This window comes from Ambystoma mexicanum, chromosome 3p (assembly GCF_040938575.1).
Source record: "Ambystoma mexicanum isolate Mex_15411 chromosome 3p, UKY_AmexF1_1, whole genome shotgun sequence".
Classification (NCBI taxonomy): Eukaryota; Metazoa; Chordata; class Amphibia; order Caudata; family Ambystomatidae; genus Ambystoma; species Ambystoma mexicanum.
This window is the reverse complement of record NC_090925.1, coordinates 1,166,857,573-1,166,878,393: the sequence shown is the minus strand read 5'-3', so window position 1 is coordinate 1,166,878,393 and position 20,821 is coordinate 1,166,857,573. Positions and strand designations below refer to the sequence as shown.

At 45.1% G+C, this 20,821-nt stretch overlaps 1 protein-coding gene across 1 annotated transcript in view; it reads right to left on the bottom strand.

Annotated features, from left to right (window-relative positions):
• The window catches only part of SEC24A (SEC24 homolog A, COPII coat complex component), a 1,330,430-nt gene that overhangs the window by 178,711 nt on the left and 1,130,898 nt on the right, over positions 1-20,821 (bottom strand). Inside the window, exon 20 of the mRNA XM_069652570.1 lies at positions 10,952-11,056. Within this exon, the coding sequence (XP_069508671.1) occupies positions 10,952-11,056 (105 nt within the window). The remainder of the gene's footprint in view (positions 1-10,951; positions 11,057-20,821) is intronic.

Here is a 20,821-nt window from a genome sequence, read left to right as displayed (position 1 = left end):
GTTTCAAAACCAATTTATGACATCTTTCCAATCACAGTTCAACTTATTGAAAGATGATATGAAACAATCTCTTCAGGAAATGAGAGCAGACGTAGATAAACTGGAAGAGAGAATAGACAATAGAAAAAATAGTATTGAACATAGGGACGACTCACAATAAAATTATGAAACGGTACAACACTTTGCATGCCTAACAAAATATAGAAATCCAATGCGAGAATCTAGAATGTCTAAATCTGGGTATCACCTACACAAATTATGCAGAGGATACCCAGATCCTCATACCGTTGATGGGAGATTATGACAAGGATTTGGCCTTGGTGAACAGGGTGTACCTCATCATCATGGCATGGATGGCTGCTCATGGTCTATGCCTGAATGATAACAAGACAGAACTTATCATCCTCAGCACTGTTAGGGAGAATTCCCTTAAGGCTAATTTCCCAAACCTAGTGCGTCCCCCAGCAGCTTTGCTGGATTTTTGGGGTTTGTTTTTTTCTCCTGCTAAGAGTGAGACTCTTTTCCTCCCACTCTTAGGCATGATTTGAGGTATGTCTTTGACTTTGTGTGTGTTTATGGGCTATGGGTTTTTTTACTCCATAGGGTATCATCTGTTTTTTTGTATGCGTTACAGAGCACCCTCAGTGCAGTAACACAGGGGTGTCATAGTGCCCCCCAAACAGACTCCATATCCTGGGACTGACTACTGTCTCCCAGGGCATGTAAAGTCACCATTGACTTTACTAGTCCAAAATTGTGAACAGAACCAGTACAAATCATCATATTGTGGAAGTACTGGAAGGGGTTCATTCGATTGCCCCTGGGTCTGTTTCCAAGGGGACACTGTCCAGTGCCCCCTTGTCGAGTTTCTGGCTGGTGGCAGTGGTTACCACGCAAAATATTCCACCAGAATATTTCCTATGGGATTTTCCCATTGATTTTAAACGCACCACTTTTTGGTGCAATGTTAAAGATACCGCTGGTTTATTTATTTAATATTAAATCACCGGTTGGGTCTTTTTGCCAGAACTCTTTTCTAAAATGGTGTTCGTGTCCATCTCTGTAACTCCAAACAAGGTCGGGCCCTTTGTTCCACTTTTTGGCGGGCTTCTCCAGAGAAGCCCTCCAACTGGTGCCACTGTCTGGGTTCCGCAGGATGTGTTGGTGGGGGAATTGGCACCCTGGACTGCGTTGCCTTAGCAACCCAAGTCGCACTCTGTTCTGATTGGGCCAGTGGTGAGCCGCCCGACTCACCACTTAGCATGTTTGAGTGACAGCTAGGCTGTTGAATGGGGGTTTTTCTGCATAAAAGCAGGGCTTTTGGGACTGGAAATTGAGAAGTCGCCACAGGACCTAAGAAATCCGAAGAGGGGAGAAGCGGAGCCATCTGCAACGACGCCACCGGTGGAGCCCTGCTGCAACGACCTCACCACTTTCCCGACGACAAGAGAAGATCTTCTGCTGAAAGAGTCATCTTCCTTAAAGCTTGTGGGATCAACCAGTTTGCTATTTCGCCTTCCAGGACGTCCCTTAGTCGACTCGCCCGTGCCAAGCACCCCGGCGGCCGGATAGCCAAGCTTCACCATTGTAACCACGAATACCAGGAACGCACATTTTAACCGAAAAAACTCAGCGGCTGGTTTCTTCCCTGGGCAGTGCAACGACTCTAAGTTTCCTCCTCGACAAGATCCTCTCTTCCCCTGGTCGAAACCACGAACTGCACCCGCTGCCAGGAACAACTGCCACCGCTGGTGATTCCTCAACTTCAAAAGGTACTGTGTTCCACCTGGCCTCCCTTTCTTCGGTTTGCTCAAGGTGACCCTTGAATCCTTGGCTTTCCAACTGGGTTGGCCCCCAGACCTTCTAACTTTATCTTTTGAACCACCCCAACCTCTTTTGAACATTTCTACAAAGACTTGAATGCTTTTCTCAACCGTGTGATCTTGGGCACATTTCACCTTGCTCCATTTAAAGTGGACCTGGCCTATGAACTTTGACTCTACAGTATACTCTGCCTTCACTAACTTGATTTGGTCTCTTAAAAGTGTTGGGAACTGTTATCTTTATGACCTGCCCTTTTCTCTCCCTTTTATTTAATTATTGGAGTGCCATCTAGGTTACGCGCTCACCTCTGTTTTGACAAAAAGTGGTGTTTTGACTTAGACTTGTCTAATAATTCTTAAGGGAGGTGTGTATACTTTTCTGATTGTGTTTTGAACTTGCTTTGATTAATAGTGCTAGTGTATTTTCTAAAGTGTGTGTTAAATAATTATATACTTTTGATACAAAGCTCTGGTCAGTGTTTGCTTGTTCTACTGTGTTTTTAGCCCTATTGTGTATCCTCTGTCTACTGCCTAACTCTTCTTGAGAGAAGTCTGACTGCTCAGTCACAGCTACCAGGTAAATCTGGGTGGTACAGACTGCCACCAATTGGGTTTATTGCTTACTCCTGTAGTCAATCTTTTTGCAGTGTTCCCCAAGCAAACTGCACAGGATTCTGCCTAACAGGCACCACCCCCAATCTCAACAAACTGGACCATAAATACTCCAGCTACATTATTGATGGCAACACTACCAAAGTAGCCAAAGAAGTCAAAACATTAGGCATTTACCTAGACTCCACCCTCTCCTTCAACAAACAGGTTAACGCCATGGCCTCAGCCACGGCCTACACCTGTAAACTAATTAGATCTGCCAAAACGTTCCTTTCCACAAGTAGTTGCATTTTGCTGGCCAGAGCATTAATCTTATGAAAGTTGGATTATTGCAACGCCCTTTACCGGGGGGCCCACAAATACATCAATAAAATCCAGATCCTACAGAATAATGCCCTCCGTGCGGCTCTAGGCATAGCAAAGAGAAATCATATCTCAGAGATAAGAAGAAATAACAATTGGCTCACCAGTGACACAATCATCCTAAAATCGGCCTCACACACAAATGCCTAAATAATGCTGCCCCTCGCGATCTCAGACAGATTCAAGCAACAATCCTCCAATCGCCCAACAAGTTTAGTCAATTCTAACCTTCTATCCACACCCAGATTTAAACACTCCAAAATGGGAGGATGCAGCTTCCCAGTCAAAGCTGCTCAGCTGTGGAACTCCCTACCACCTGACCTAAGGGCTGACCATTCATACCCTCACTTCAGACTCAACATCACTGTGTCAAAGAAAATGATGGTTAAACTGTACATGTTAGATTATACTGTTAGACTTGTTGTACTATCTCCTCTCATCCTGATGTCCTGATCTACTCAGATCACTTTACATTTCTATTTGCATGCGGTATTCTTATTTGAAACTGCATATTTTGTAATTACTTGTACAGCACTGTAACCAAGCTGGAAACTTCCCTATTCTTCTTTGCACCCTGATATCCTCGGGTCTGGAGTGCATTATAAATAATAAAACAAACAATATAAAAAAAGAAATAAAAAGGAGAAATGGTAACTTGTGGGCCACTTGGGTAAGTGAAAGCTTGAAAAACATAGATGGGTGGATTAAGGGCTACAAGCTGAGCACTTATGATGGTATGAGATGTCTTCATGCTAGAATGCATTTTTGATTGCCTGTTCCCCAGAGCTGAGACAGCACCTTTCTGACTAAGGAACTGGACTCCAAGAAGCAAGCACTAGCTGCTGACTTGTGGATGGCCAACAGGGCTCATCACAGGGATTCTGGGGCTCCTCACAAGAAAGAGGGGAAGAAGCATAGGAAGGAGGAGAAAGATAAAAAAGAAAAGAAAAAAGAGGGTCACAAACATAAGGGTAAATAACCGCCTAAACAATCTTATAGGGCTAGTGAAACCTCTGGGCCCAAACCAGAGGGAGGTTACCAGAAACCCCCATTCCAGGAGACATTTGGGAAATGCGTGTTTTGTGGGTCTGGTGACTATGTGAAAGAAGATCAAAGATGCAAGGGTAAACCTTCAGGGATCCCCTCTGCCATCTTAGCATTCACACATGATGTGGATATACTAATGACAGGTGGTAGGCTTCACACTGCAGCTGAAGAACCCATTCTGTTCAAGCGAGAGTTTCTTTAGTATCTTGGGGACTGTAGGAACAACTGAACATTGAGGTCTATAATTCCATTCCGGATAATACTAAAGAGTATTATAATCATAGTGTACTTGTTAATGGTCAGGACACCCCTGCATTAGAGACACTGGGGTCAGTAAATCAGTGGTAGAGGAAAGTTTCTTTCAACATGAGGAAGTTGCTAAGGCTCCCAAAAGGCTCATCAAGTTAGCAGGTGGTCCAGTCCAAATGTGTCCAGTACTGCCAGCTATCATTAAATGTAATTACATAACTGTAAAACTCACTGAGTGTCCAGTCTAAAGTGCCACGTAGGGTACTCTTGGGTAATGACTTGTAGGCCCTGGGTGTAATGTCCAGCCCCCCAAAGCCTCCTTCTAAGAAGCGAAGGTGGCTGACACGGAAAACAACCTTAAAGGACCTTCCAACTGAGACCCAGAGTCTCCAAATGAAAGAAGGGCCTCAAGCCCAAAACGTCATTCATCAAAGAAGAGAGTTCCCGTAGAAAAGAAACTCAAAGTCACACCAGTGACCCCACCACCAGATGAGACCGAGTTGGTGCCAGAAGCATCATCCCCAGAGGAACCATCTTCTGATGAGTTATAGGTGGAGGAGATTCAAACCGGTCTGGAAGATCTGGATTCTAGAGACCATCCTGAGCTCCAGAATGCTTGCAGAAAGTAGACCCTCAAGGACAGACTTCACTAGAGGACAGAGAAGGGGTCCCTCTCTTGAAGGTATGCGTCAGCAGGCAGTTTTCGAAAGTGAAGGGCAAGACCTTGGGAAGCATAGGCTGTACTGGGAGGATAGCCTCCTCTACAGTGAGCCTATAGCGTCTATTCCACAGGACCTCAGCCTACAATTAGCACACAAAGTCCCATTGGCTGGTCATTTGAGTTTCTAAAGGAGAAAGTAGAGGATATCATAATAGTACTATTAAGGGCCCAAGATGGGTGCAGAGGTGGAGAAACATTGAATGAGTTGCCACACTTGCCAGTTACCAGGTACAAGTGGAGCCAAGAATCTGGCACCTTTAGTGCCTCTCCCAGTTGTGGAGTTACTTTTGAGAGGGTGGGGATGGACATTGTTGGTCCCCTAGACCCTCCAACTTCCTCAGGCAACCGATTTATATTGGTCGTAGCGGACCATGCCACTAGGCACCCTGAAGCTATTCCAATGAGGACTGTTACTGCTCAGGCAGTAGCTAAGGCCCTACTTGGTATTTTTGCCTGAGTAGGATTTCCTGAGGAGGCTATATCTGACAGGGGGTCAAACATGTCCCACTACATGCAGGCCATGTGGAAAACCTGTGGGGTCACCGACAAGTTCTCAATGTCCCACCACCCTCAGACAAATGGGTTGGTTGAGTGGTTTAACAAGACTATAAAGTGCATGATTGGAGCTTTGGAAGAACCACTTAGAATGAAGTGGGACATTCTACTGCCATGCCCTTCTTTTTGCCTTTAGAGAAGTACCTCAAGCTGGAGTGTGATGTGTTAGGCATCATACAGAGGATGGCACTGATAATGACTCAGGCTTCAGAGAACTTGAAAGCTGGTCAAGCTCTGGTCAAGCAATGGCATGACCAGAATGCTAACGTGGTGGAGTTTACGCCAGACCAACACGTTTTTATCATGGTTCCAGTAAGATAGAGGGTCTTACAGGGCAAATGGACAGGACCCTTCAAGGTTGTAGGCAAACTTGGAGAGGTGAATTATTTGGTAGACTTGAGCAACTCCAAGGAAGCCCCTACGCTCTTTCATACCAACTGCCTGAAGGCTTATGTTCCAGACCAGAGATTTAAGCTTTGCCCTTAGCTTCAGTTTAAGAAGAGGAGCATGAGCCTCTCCCAGATCTTCTCAGGGGATACCCTTCAGATGGGTCCACAAAAGGAGTTAAACTCTTCTAATCTGACTCGGACTCTGCAACAACAAGAGGAGTGCAAAGCTCTGTTGAATCAGTATGCCACTGGGTTCTCATTTACACCAGGCTTGACCCCTTGGGGCTAACATGACATTGGCACTAGTGATAGTGTACCTGTAAAAAGCACAGACGACAGAATGTCAGATAATGTGAGAAACCACATTAAAGAGGAGGTCAATAAGATGTTTGATCTTGGAGTGGTTGAACATTCCACAAGTCCATGGGCTAGCCCAGTTGTGTAAGTACCAAAGGCAGGAAATAAAGAACTTAGATTTTAAGTGGACTATAGGGCTGTGAATTCATTGACTACGACTGATGCCCCTCCCTTGCCAAGGACAGATGAACTGGTGGATAATCTGGGCTCAAAAGTCCTCTGTACTTTTCACCTGACAAGAGGTTATTGGCAGATTGCCTTGACTGACCACACCACTGAGAAAACAGCATTCTCAACCCCAGAAAGCTTGTACCAGTTTAAGGTCATGCCCTTTGGATTGAAGAATGCACCTGCCACTTTTCAGAGAATAGTTCATCATGTTCTGAATGGGTTAGAGAATTTCTGCATGGCAATCTTGGAAGAAATTGCAGTGCTTAGCCCTAACTGGGAAGAACATATTACCCACCTGGAACATGTGTTGCCGGCCCTTCAACAGGCCAATCTGATCATCAAAACAAGTGCCAAGTTGATCAGAGTAAGGTGGTCTACCTTGGTCATGAGGTAGGAGGAGGGGAGATGGAACTAGTTACTTACCTGTAACTCCTGTTCCCCAGCATGGGTCTGGCATGGATTCACATGCTCATGAATATCCGTCGTCAGGCTCAGAATCATCGGTAAAAGAAAAAAACGTTCCACTTTAGCTTGAAAACTGTATTTCTCCTCTAAACTAATCACTGTCCCTGGGATCATTCTGCCCCCATCCAATGACAAAGCCACCCCGACCCCCGTAAGCTCCACCTATCTTCAGATTTGTTAGCACGTAAAGTGGCAGTATTAACCACGAAGAGCCACAGAGGGGAAGGCGGGAGGGTTGCATGTGTATCGCGCCTTGAAACACTTGTGTATAGGCGCGTTATAAATGCCATATCATATCACATATCATAATCCATGCAAGGCCCATGCTGGAGAACAGGAGTTATAGCTAAGTAACTTGTTCCTTCTGCAGCATCAGGTATAGCATGAATTCACATGCTCATGAATAAAGATTACACAGCAGTACATTTTCACAACTACAGGAGGTGGCAAGGCTCAACAGAAGTAAAAACACTCACCCCTGCAACAGACACCTCAAGTGAACAGGTTGGTAGAACCGCTTGGCCGACCCGGGACTCCTCCCTGGAATCCCGGTCGATGCAGTTGAACCTCGGGAAAGCGTGCGTGGACCTTCACGTAGCAGCCCTGCAGAGTTTGAGCAGGGGCCAGGGAGAAACGCTGTCGCTGCAGCAATAGCTTTAGTGGAATGGGCTCTCTGCCGGCCTAGAAGGGGTCTGTTAGCCAGCCCGAGAGCCATCTGAAGATGGAAGCTTTCGGCAAGCCCTTCCCATGATTCAAAGGTCCACAATTGACGAACAATTGATAAGTCTTCCAAAACCTCTTTGTGCGTGCTACGTAAAACTTCAAGGCACAAGCAACATCCAGCGAATGCAAGGCTCTCTCTGCTGGCAACGACTGATTTGGAAAATAAATAGGCAACAGCAAAGGCTCGCTGAGGCACCTTCGACATAAAAGGTGGGGTGCATATGGAGTACCACCCCTGAAGCATGGAAGGACAAGTACAGCTGCTTGCAAGACAGGGCCTGAATCTCCATGACCCGCCTGGCCGAGGCGATAGCTACAAGGAAAGCTATCTTCCACGAGAGAAACTTGTGAAGGGCTTGATGCATTGGCTCAATGGGCACCCCCATGAGTTTAGCCAAGACCACATTGAGTTCCCAAGCTGGGGCAGGAGTCTTCACCGTCAAAGTCCTGAAGAGTCCTTTGAGATACTCCTTGACGGACGAGTCTGGGCTACCACAGGGAAGGCCTACCCGGTGTCCTGGTGTAACGGGATATGGCAGCCAGGTGCACTTTGATAGAGGCGTGAGCCAGTCCAGCCTTGGCCAAGGAAAGCAGCTATGGTAGGAGCTGTGGAGCTGTGATACACAGAGGGGTAATCTTCTGAACCTGGTACCACTCAGAGAAACGCTTCCACTTCTGTCTGTAGCACGTTAATGTTGAAAGTCGCTGGCCTTGGCCAGGATGTCCTTCCACTCCAGAGGTAAGGAATAATGCCCACATGCTAGGGCTGCAGGAGCCAGGCTGAGGTTCAGAGACGCAGAATTGCCTCAGGAATTAGTGGCAGCCTGATGGTCAGACCCGCTGACAAACATAGCGGTCTGGATACAAGATGTGTCGTGGCCACGCCAGAGGTACGAGTATTATCCTGCAGTGACAGTTTGTTGATCACTCATAGCAGGAGTGGGAACGGAGGAAATGTATATACGAAAAGTCTCTCACGGAAGCGAGAACGCATCCCCCATGCTCCTCGGCTGCAGGAACCTGCTGGCGACCTTCTCACACTTGGACTTTGTCGTCGTTTCGAAAACGTCCATCTGGGGATGACCCCATTTGTGGAATAGAAGATTTGCTTGGTCCTGGCGAAGCTTGTACTCGTGGCAAGAACATAGCTCCCTGCTGAGATAGTGTGCGATTGTGTTCTTGGTGCCCGCCAGGTGAAATGGGACGAGAAACATGTCCTGCGAATGGCCCAGTGCCACAGATCCTGGGCCTCCCTGGAGAGAGCCGGAGAGCACGTCCCACCCTGCTTGCGGATGTAGAACATGGTAGTGGTGTTGTCCGTGAAGATCCTCACCACCTTGCCCCTCAGCGGCGGCAGGAAGGACTTGAGGGCGCAGAAGAAGCCCTGAAGCCCCAGGACGTTGATGTGAAGGGTCTTTCCTTCTGGCAGCCAGAGGCCTCTGGCACAAAACTGTCCGTTGTGAGCTCCCCAACCTTCCAGAGAAGCATCTGCGGTGACTGTCACCTGATAAGGAGGGACTTGGAATGGGGCCCCTTGCATGAGATGAGAGCTCATGCCCCACCACTGTATTGCTCGTCAGAACACCTTGTTGAAGGCGATCTTGTCCATCCAGGATCCCGAGATTTGCAGCCACCTTGCATTTGGAGAGGCCTCATCCGTAGTCTGCAAAGGAGGACGAGGTTGATGCAGGAGGACATCATGCACAGCAGAGACTTGACGGCTCGCACAGTAGCCGACTGTGCCGACAGGTGCTGCACCTTCCCTAGGATGGCAATCACCTTCTCTTCTGAGGGATACACCAGACAAGTTACTGTGTTGAATTGGGCTCCCAGAAACCGAGCATTCTGCGATGGCTCCAAGCAGGACTTCAGATAATTTATGGAGCATCCCAGATCCGTCAGCAGACGTACGGTTCTCGCCGTGTGCTGGTTCACCAGAGCGTGGGAGCGGGATTGGACGAGCCAATCGTCCAGGTAAGGGTAGAGTTGGATGCTCTCAAGACAAAGATGCACGCCACCGTAGCCAAGCACTTTGTAAAGACCCCTGGGGCCAATTTAAGGCCGAAGGGGAGCACCTTGAGAACTGATAGTGTTGCCCCAGGACCACGAACCGCAGGAACTTGCAGTGCTTCGGTGGATGGGGATGATGTAGGCATCCTCCAAATCCAGAGACGTCAGGAAGTTATCTTCCTACAGTTGGCCGAGCATGTGCTGCAACGTGACCATACCGAATTTCTGGGGCTTCAAGTACTTGTGGCGTCTCAGGTCCAGGATCGGCCTCCACCCTCCTGACTTTTTTCAGACCATAAAGTATTATGCAGTGGGAAGGCTGCGAATAAGGGGTGGTATATCCCTTGGAGGACCTGTCGGGCTTTCCGCTCGAGGAACGCAAAGGATGACCGACATTGCTGCAGGGCACCCAGTGAACGGGCAGCCTCTGTCTCAGTCTTGATAATTTGCAGAGAGTCGTCGAAGTCTTGCCAAAGATGTTTTCTCCAATAAATGGCATGTCCAACACTTTGGACTCAACGTCTGGTCTGAAGTTGGTGGCTTTCAGCCATTCCTGCTGATGAAAAGACACTCCACTGCCCATTTCATGTAAACCGGCATCCACGATGTACACCGCCACTGTGATGGCATGGTCCGAGGCCACTTCACTTTCCTGGAACAACGCCAGAGCTTTTACCTTTTTGTCTTGAGGTAAAAAGTCCAAAATAGGGGCCAGTTTATATCATAGTGCCCGATTATAGCGGGACAAAAAGGCCAGGGTATTAGCAGCCTTAATGGTGCTGGCAGCAGTATAGATTATCCTTTTCCCAATAGCATCCAGCTTCTTCCCCCTTCTGTTACTTTAAAACATCTTTTCTTTATCCATTAAAGCACTTTCCCGCTATGGTGCTTTGGAGCATCTGTTCAAACTTTCGCAGTTTGCTTCTGTTCCTTTAGCAAACAGTGTTTACCCCATTTATCCTTAAGAAAGGATAAATACATTTATATGCTGGGTGTCAGCAGGTGCATGGCAGTTGTACTATCTTTTCTTGAAATGAGTTCTGATATGGTATCTTACTGTCTTTATAGGAGTCTTTTCATTTGGTTAAATCAATCACCTCCCTTGCATTTTAAATTGCTTTCTAGATCTGGCATTTGAAGTGGTTCATATTTGTTAAGAAAATAAATTACCCATTTTTGTAGACCGTGGTGCACGACATACTTTACCCTTCATAATCAAGGGCTCAAACTGGATGCACACAGAATATCTACAGCTGAAACGGCTCAATATGGACCCCTAGCTTTAAGAGCAGGGGATTCAGTGGTCTGCCGAATTATAATCCTGCAGCCTTGGCAAGTGTATCATTGAAAACAAACCAATCTGAGTAACTGACAAACAAGATGACAGGGAAGTGCATACAGAACATAATATTAGCAATAGTTAATTTTCAACAGAAACATCTAGCATCCAAGCTTGCTGTACTTACAGAACCAGCATCCATTAGGAAAGCACCATCTCTACTTAGCTTTTCAACAGACAACTGAAGAATAGGGGGCTGAGGTATGGTTCGGTCATTAATGTTCAGCGCTCCCTACGGAAACAGAAGGAATATGGTTAAATATTTTGAGGCCAAGCCAACAAGGAAATATCTCCTTTATAATCGTAACAAATCACTTAACCAACCTGGATGAATGAACAAGAACATGCAGCTTTAGATGCAGTCCCTTTAAAACTATTGTAACATCTGCATTACTATTGTGATCAGACCTCCAGATAAGGGTCACACAAGGCCTTTTTATGCATGAAAATCTTGTAAATACGACAGCTTTATTATTTTCCTGTGTACATTTATGCACAGGTTTAGAGCAGAGAAGTGCAAAGGTCAGGTTACATGACAGAAACCAGAACGCTTCAATGGATTCTTATCTACATGGATGTAATTGCAAGCCATGGAGAAAAGCCTCTGAAACAGAATTTGTTTCTCCTACGCCTTTAAAAAAGAAACCGCACATCTTGATAAAAGGAATGGTTCCTTTCCGTTCAGCTTCTGCTGTGTTGTGCGTAGATGCTCATGGAGCAAACAGAAGCACTGTGCATATTTATTTTCCTAGCATTTTAGGATTGTATAATTAATACGTTGGATAGCTAAATTGCAATTGAAAATTAATCTTTAGTAACACTTTTTTCCCCAGTGAAAGCAAATCAGTATTGCACAATTATATTTTTCAGAGTTCCTGTGCTGTGTGCATAATCATGCAAAGGCAGATCATTCTTACACATGTTCAAAAACAAAGTTACATTTGTAATTGAAATAGAAACTCAGCAAAATCTGTCCCTGTGATAATCCAGATAGACTATGTAGCACTTCATGCATGGTTCGTCAAACATCTATCCTCTGTGATTATTATACCTCAGTCGATACTCAGTTTAACAACCTCTGAAGGATGTTAGCAGTGGTCGAAGTGTGAGAAAAGAAGTAGTGGAACTATGTTCCATGCTGGCATGCCCCGCTCCTCACAAACCCCATTGCCCTGCCCCCTCCCACACACAATACAAACCCCAAACACATTTGAATGCTGTTTAAGGGAATGGTCAGGGCAGTGCACTGAAAGTGCAAGTTTCAACTTCTTCTTACACTGTTATTTTAAAACAAAACCGTTGCGGAACGGTTTCTTTTTAAAATAAAAGTACAGGAGCTGTCAAACTTAATTTAAAAAAGTAGAGGAGCACCGCTCCCATCCGCTCCCGCTCACTTCAACCACTGGATGTTAGCAAATAAGGTAGCTCTGAGCGCTCGTTGCTGCAATCTGTGCGTGATCTGTCGGTTGCAGGTTCGAATCCCAGCAAGGCCAACTCAGCCTTTCATCCTTTCGAGGTCGATAAAGGAGTACCAACTTCAGTTTAGTAATAATTGTGATAATATGTTCTATATACAGCACTTTGCCAAAAGCGCTATATAAAGAACAATGACCATGAGCTTAGGTATAGAATTTAGCATGGAGTCCTTGCCTCTCTGCACTGTTGTATCATAACGTTGGCATACCATTAGGTAGTAACAGTTACAGGAAATTGGAACTTTCATTAAACATCAAAAGACAATTCGGCTATTGAACCTCAAAACACACAATACAATTCATGTTTGGCTTTACTATACAATTGGCTAGGTTTTCGAGTTTTCAACATTTAAATAAATACAGGAGAGATCAAATGGCCAGACCTTATAATGAAAGGTGTATTCTATCACAATGCAGAAAGCTCCCGCATGGTAATAATTGCCATACAATTAAAACACACGTTGGCTAGATGTCACATACATTTTATCCTCTTACAAAGGAGAAAACTCATTTTTACACTCTTGAAATCACATTTACTCTCTTAAAACTAGGGGGTAAAATACTCCCACATCAAACTCTTATCTGGAGCACAGATTGTGATGTTTAAAGGCTGGTGCCAGTGAACAGATCTTTAAAATTGTTCCTGGTGCAGAACAGTTCACCTTTTCTACCACAATAATGTGTTTTTGTGTACTATATTCTCAAGATGGTTGCTCATCTGGGGTTAAGGCAGTTTTTGTACCACCCACTGTTAAGGATGCTACAACAACTAACCCCCGGGTGGAAGGCTAAAACATCTGACAAGAAAAGGAAGCCAAAACACTCTTAAATGAGGATAGCATGGCTTAATTCTCAGATTGGGGTAGTAGGTCGAAACAAAGGTACAATTAGTGCACATACAAATCTAGAAAATATACCACACTGATCTACTGAAAAACATACTATGATAAAGGTACACATATAAAACTATCAGTTCAAATAAGTACTTTAAACACTAATACATAGTATCAAAAGACACCAGCATATTATAAAAACGTGAATGCATATACAAGGACTCTGCTAACCCAATGTCTATATGTAGGACCTTTGCCAAGGACAAGCACCCAGTATAGAATAGCAGGGGAGTGGGGAGAACTACGGTTCCACACAACCTAAGAAGTAGGTAAGTACCTAGAAGCCTCGACAACTAAGTGCAGTATCCTAAAGACACATTCCAATCCTAGTACATGTGGAAGAACCTTGTGGCCAGCACCTAACACATATAGCAGGGTGTGGAATTAAAAAAACAATTGTAACCAGAGGAAAAATATGTACAATCCAAGGCCTAAAACACAATTCACTAATGTATTTCGACCTCTGTGGAACTCACAGTAGTAATGCCTAGTTGCCCTGAACAAAACATTATCACAAAGACAAAACCATAGCCAACCTTAGCAAAAAAGCTTACAAGAATCAATGGGCTTCATTATGAGTGTGCCGGTCCGGTAACAACGGTGCTGGTAAGCTTACCGGCACTGTTGTTACCGGACCGGCACACTCAGTCTGCGTGTGGCTGCCGTCCCTGCCGCCAGCTCTGCCTGGCAGGTGGGACGGCACATGCACACAGACTTTCCGGGAAGCAACAGCACTGTTATTAACAGTGCCAGTGCTTCTCTCATCCCCATTGAGCCCTATGGGACTCAAATGTGAAAGGGGATAAAAAAATTTCCAGCGCCTGACTTCCAGGAACAGCGGGATCGTAATCCCCCTGTGTTTCCGTGGAGCCATGCGCCAGAAAAAAAAATCACAACTCCGGCGACAACCTGCCGGTTTTACCGGCACGGCTACTGCCGGAGTTGTAATGAGGCCCAATTACTTTTAAGTACAGTTACATTCCTGATATGGACATCATTTGGGGGTTGCAGCTGTGACACCTGGTGACTCCTTTGCGATCAATGGCAATGCCTCTGTGACCCCTGGTCAATGTTTGCAGAGGCAGCATTAAAGCTAAAATAAAGCAGGTTCTTCAAGCCCTCTTTAATTTCGGAAATTACTCTATGAAGTTAGGCTTTCCCTATTGAGCTATATTAGCACAAAGCTGGAGATTAGTATCTGTGTATACAGGCTAGGCAGCCTGGATGGCCCAAGCCCAGGGCTTCTTTAATGTTTTATGTTTCTGAAGCCTATCATTTTGTACAAAAATACTCCAAGTTTTGATTTTACTGTTAGGAAGTTTAACTAAAGTCAACCTGTGGTACGACTGTAGAAGACTCGCTCTTTAATGTACAAGGCTCCAACTCTTAGGTTTGTCCTGAACTACTCAAAAGATTTGGTAGCTATGGTTGAGCGGCCAGGCTTAGTCTAGGGGGGAGGAGGGCTGAAGTTGAGGAAAAAGACCTTTGAGCACAGGTATGGTCAAGGAAACACTTGCACACTAGTATTATACACATAAGCTTATTTACTATACATACTAAGACAATGTTAAAATCAAGACATTTCAGGCAAATAAAAATAGTTAATACACATAAATATACAATAGTTATTTGTTGTTGCAATACTCAGTTTCAATAGCAGATCTTAGATGCATTACAGGTAAGTATAAGAGCAGCTTCAGGTTAGCAAATAATTCATCAACCAACATTTACTTAAATAGCAATACTGGTAGGTTAACAACTTTAGGAAACCCTTTTCTATAGAAGGAAAATCCTATCTGGGGAATGAGTGTCTCAAAAAATCAGATGGGGTTACTGGGGGACCAGTAACCCTTGGGCGGAAGAAGAAAGGAAGGCAGATGCTGTCAAAGTTGGCAACTAGCAGAAGAGGCGTTTTTGTAATGAGTAAGTAATGGAATTTTATTCAAAGGGTTCAGGGGGAATAGGCAGGCCACCTGAACGATTTCAGCCGTAGAACAGATGTCCTTAGGCCTGGGAGAACACAGTTAGGTTGTCCACCCCAATGTGACTTAAGAAGCCCAGGAGGAGCGAACAGCAACACTAAACCTGCCTAGGTAGGTACCCAGGAGTCAGACAGTACCTTCTATGATGAAGAGCAATGTCACTGGTGGGTTCCCCAGTAAAGACTACAGCAGCTCTGTTTCTACTATCTGGCCTTGGTAGCTGGATGAACTTTTGGCAGGAGCAGACTTTTAGACTGTCACAGAAATGGCCAGCAGACTATCTTTGCTGCACTTGGTTGTGGAGGATCAACTCAGGCTTTGGAGCAGCAACCGTTGTCACCCGCCAGACTCTTCCTTCTCTCCGTCCTCGACTCTTCTGAGGGCACTTTTACGATCGGGATGGAGTTTCTGTAGCTCCAGACAGATTCCCAAAAATGTGCAGCCGGAACTGTACTTGATGAGACGATGCACTGCAGCAGTGCCAGAGGACCCAGGGTACTCAGGTTTTGCAGGCCTGGAAGGTCACAGCACTTCGTGGAATGGCTGAAACTGCAGATGATCAAGACTGGTTATGCCCACTAGTCCAAAGGAAGGAAGTCATCCGGTCTGGATCTTCCCCGTCACACAGAAGAAAGGGCTGGAGCTGCAGCGGTCAGCCAGATTGGCGGTCCCTGGAAGTTGCTGCAGACCTCGTCCTTCTGAATGTTTCATCCAGTGGTCCACTCTCACTTCAGCATCAAGAGCCTGGCCTTTTATGCAGGAACCTAGTCAATCAGCATGCATGCCACATTCAAAGGGACAGCCAGACACTCAGTTAGAACTGGATCCAAGCAGACACACAGGAGGACAAAGACCTGAGGAGTTTTGGTGTCCTCCCAGCTTCCTGTCCCTCCCAGACACACTGGTGCCTCCTGGCGGGCTTCCCAACAAGAGCCTGTCGAAGACAAAGAGTAAGCATGACTTCCATCACCCAGGTTAGCAGAGGAAGGCTCACGATAGGGTAAGCCATCCAGAGCTGGTGAAAAAACAAGACAGGCACAATTTTTGGTCAATGGTGCCCCATGTGTCCTTTACCACAGCTGCCCTGCGCGTAAAAAGCACAAAATGTCAGTAGAAAAAATCCAATGACAACAGCCACTCAGACGTGCCATAGAAAGTTACAGGAGAAATGAGAAAAGGAATACCATGCATCTCCTCAGCCCTCCACATAAGGTCGGGTGGGCTGATATCACAAAAGAAAAGCATAAGTAGGATAACAAGTACCCCTATGTCCTGCTAACATTATGTTATCATAGGAATATAAATGAAAATCAAAGAGAAGCTCAAGGAACTCCCAGCAACAAAGCGCAGAAGATACTGTGTGCAGCAATTGTAAAATCCAGATGCCTCAAAAAAATGATGGAGTAAAGATAACCAGAAAGGGTTCCCAAAGTCAAAGAAAAAGAATGAGTGAGTGAGGAAAAGTGTGCCCACTTACTCATGTGAGTAAAACAAAAAGGAGGACTCACTAAGTGGGGAGAATTACACACAAGATGGAAATTCTACCCAACAGTTACTGTGGCCTCCATTTTACAGCATCGAGGCAAAATAGTTGGTATTTTATAATTTTATGTACATCACTTCATGTCTGACGCCCGACTCCTCCTGCTTCTAAGCACTGTAAAAATAGGTGTTCCTACTATGAAATGTTGTAGCACTTAATTTATCAACATTGGAAACATGAACTTGGACAGTGTAGGCCGTCACATGCTAGCTGAGTTTTTAACTTGCTGAGCTATCCAATTGAGATGCAGCATGTTGTTTAATCGTGCAGTTAAAGAGAAACATGTATTAGGATATCTGCCCATCACCCACCTCTCCTGTCCCTCCTCCAGTGCGTTTTAAATCAAAATAAAACACGTATCATGTTTAATAGTCAGTCAATACCTATTCCTCCTGCTTGTAAGCCCTGTGACAAAGTGTTAGGTTAATGAGAAATGTAACCCCTCAGAGCCAATGTATTCCCAAATTGTGGGATATGCAAATTTAAGGATAAATGGCTATTAAGAAGCTCAGTGGGTTGAGTGCTCAATGTTGGGACATGTGTGTTCTGCATGTCCCAGTTTTGAATTGTAGCAAAGTCTACTCATCTTTTTGATGTTGCCAAATGAGCATTCATTATGGTTGCTGGGTAACAATTGCACATAAGAAAGTTTTATGTAAAGTACTTTATATAAGTAATTGATTAATATAAATGCCTAGGTGTTGCCAACGATAAATCCAAACGCACGCTCAGATTTAGAGTAGAGGGAGATTCTCCCAAAATTATTTTGCACAAGTGAAGAGATGTGCTTGCACCAAAAAGAAAGAGCAGCCCAATCCACAAAGTACACTTCAATGTGTGAATTCAGATGCCGTTTTTCCTTTTTTTTCTTCACGTAAATATTTATTGGCATTTTCGTTAAACATGAACAAATACGGTACAGATTTCCTGTATCAGCAGTGACTGTGCGTTTTTGAGGATGTTTGACCATTGGGCCCAGTCTATTGTTTGATACTTCTCAGTTGGCCATGAAACGTCTTTCCACTTCTTTTCCCCCTGCTTTAATTAGGCTGTATATTGCCCCCACTATGTGCTTGTCCCCCGAGTTGGTTGCAATACATTTCTCGAATGGGGTTAAGCCTCTTTCTTGTTGCTGCCTCTTTTACTTTAGGGTCCAGAAGCCAGTGTCTCAATTGGGCGTAGTGGAATCTTTCCCCTTTCCCCACCCCAAAGTTTGATTTGCACTGGGGGAAGGTTTTTATCCCCCCCCCTTCAAACATGTGCCGCCCTTCACGCCATCTAGCGAACCCATTACCGGACCGAACCGGCATGAATTGTGGGTTCCTGAAGATCGAAGTGAGGGTGAAGGGAAGGTGGTCGTGTTACAGCATTAAGCCAACGCGTCCCATGTGCTCCCTGGTAGGCAGAATCCTATGCAGTTCCCTTAGGGAGCACTACAGAAGATTAGGACTACAGGTATATACAATAAATACCCTTTGGTATCAGCCTGTACCACACAGATTTAGTTGGTAGCTGTGGCTGAGCAGTCAGACTTATCTCAAGATGGTTTACACAATAGGACTACAATACTATGGAACAAGGAAACACTGACCAAAGCTTTGTATTAAAAAGAATATATATATTTTACACACTGATGTTCATACACAAAACAGTATTATTAAAGCAAGTTAAAACAGTCAAGAAAAGTATACATAACTCCCTGTTTAAATTGTAGACAAGTTTGAGCACGAGTGAAAACTGAGCAAAACAGCACAGTGTAAACCAAGCAGAAATGGAACTCTTAACAATTTCTCAAAAGGGAGGGAAAGAACAAGTTATATAGGTTTATACTCTTTAACACACCAGCAACACTTCCCAAGTAGATTGTGAACAAATTAGGCAAGGCAGTATTTTTAGCATATGCAATACTGAGGTGAAAACCGAGCAAAATGGCACTTCACAATATTAAGAAGGGGAAGGAAAAAGGTGGTTATAAGAGTTAGGTGCACCAAAACATTTCTAGGTGAAAAGCAATCTAGAAGGCAGTTGTAACAGATTTAGCCAGAGTCAATGGTACAAGGCAATGTGCCCAGGATCAAACTGTTCTAGTAGCTGCAGTCAAGTCTTTGTTTAACGAATTGAAAAAGGCGGTTGCAGAAGGTAAAGGATTATGTAAGACGATAGGGGTGGCCAACCCAGTAGGTAAGTAAAGGATTAAAAACACCTTTAGTGATACCCAACAAAATGGGAGGCCTGGTGGAACAATGTACCTTTAAAGTGGAAGAGGCTCCTGCGGTGGCGGTAGTTCCTGGCAGTTCGGGAGATCCAGCAGAAGAAGAGAGGCTCTCGTCGTGGAGGAAGGTTCGAGTTACTGCACTGCCCAGGGATGAAGCCAGCCGTGGTGCTGCCAAAATGAATAAAATGTGCGCTCCTTTAAAATCACGGTCGTGGTGGACGGGTACCTGGCTATCCGGTCTCCGAGTGCAGGGCACTGGCAATTCGACCAAGGCAGGTCCTGGAAGGCGATTGGTGAACTGGTTGGCCCCACCAGCTCAAACTAAGACGACTCTTGCAGGCGAAGATCTTCCCGAGTCGTTGGAGAAAAGTGGTGAGGATCTGCCGCATGGCTTCACCGGTGGTTCAGTCGTTGCAGAGGTCTTCAGCTTCTCTCCTCTTCGCTTTTCTAGTTCCAGTGGCAACGTCTTGTCCTCCAGTCCTCAGGACCCTGCTTTTATGCAGCAAGACCCCCATTCATACAGCCTAGCTGTCACTCACACAGTCGGGTGGCTCTCCTGGCGGGAGAATCCCCCCCCCACAGCCCATCAAAAGGACAAACAAATGATCCCCGACCCGGGTTAGGATTTCAGAGAAAAAAATATTATTAAAGTTCTGGCAAAAAAAAAAAAAAACACTGGATTAAAGTTAATATTAAAATAAACCAGCGTTATGTTAGAGGCTGTCAGTGAAAGTGGTAGCCTCGAACAATGGGAAAATCCCATAAGGAAATATTTGCGGTCAAATATTTACGGTACTAACCACTGCCACCAGCCAGAAACTTTGGAGAGAGGGACTGTACGGTACCCTCTCGAAAATGAACACCAGGGAAAAACTAACCCTTGTCAGTACTTCCATAGTAAGATGGGTTGTACTGGTTTATTTAATAACTATTGACTAGTAAAGTCAATGGGGACTTTACATGCCCTGGGAGACAGTAGTCAGTCCCAGGATATGGAGTCTATGTTTGGGGGTCACTATGACACTCCTGTGTCACTGCACTGAGGGTGCTGTGCAACATATGTCAAAAAGATGATTCCTATGAGGGTGAGAAAAACCCCACCGACCATAAGCACAAAAATAGCCTAAAACACACATCAGCAATCTGCCTAAGAGTGGGAAAAAGAGTCTCACTCTTAGCAGGAGAGAAAAATAAACCCCTCAAATCCAGCAAAGCTGCTGGGGGACTCTATAGGTAAGGGAAATTAGCCTTAGAAGAGAATTCTACGTAACATTCCCTACCAGGGATTCGATTTTGCTACAGTACATGTTCTGGGCTCTACCTTCCGTGGGCACCCAGAGGACCTCCTCGAGTTGCGCCGCCACAACCGCTCTGCCCATTTCTCTCCACTTTTTCTCTTGGTCGTCCTTTGACCAGTCCCTAATGACCCGATCTCTGGTGCTTGACAGTAAGCATTCAGGTCTGGCTCCCCCATGCCCTCCTTGTTCCTGGGTAATAACATTACCTTATTTGAGATTCTACGTTTTTTGGCTTCCCATATGAAGGTGCGCGTGAGTTTCTGGGTAGCCCGGAAGTATGACATGGTGTATTTTTATGGGGAGGGTTTTGTGTAATAGGACCATTTCAGTACATTGATCCTTCCCATACAGGAGATTGTAAGAAGGGTCCAGCTTTGTAGCATGTTTCTAATGGTACCCAGTAGGAGAGGATAATTTGCGGTGAATAGCTAGTGTAAAGTATTTTATGGAGTTAGAGGGCCACGAGTTTGGGAAGCTGGATTTAAGTTCTTTTTCCCTATCCAGTGGTACAGACAGGTTCAGTATTTCAGATTTGTTTCTTTTTATCTTTAGACCTGCAACCTTTACGAAATGGGCTAAAGCTTTGTCCAT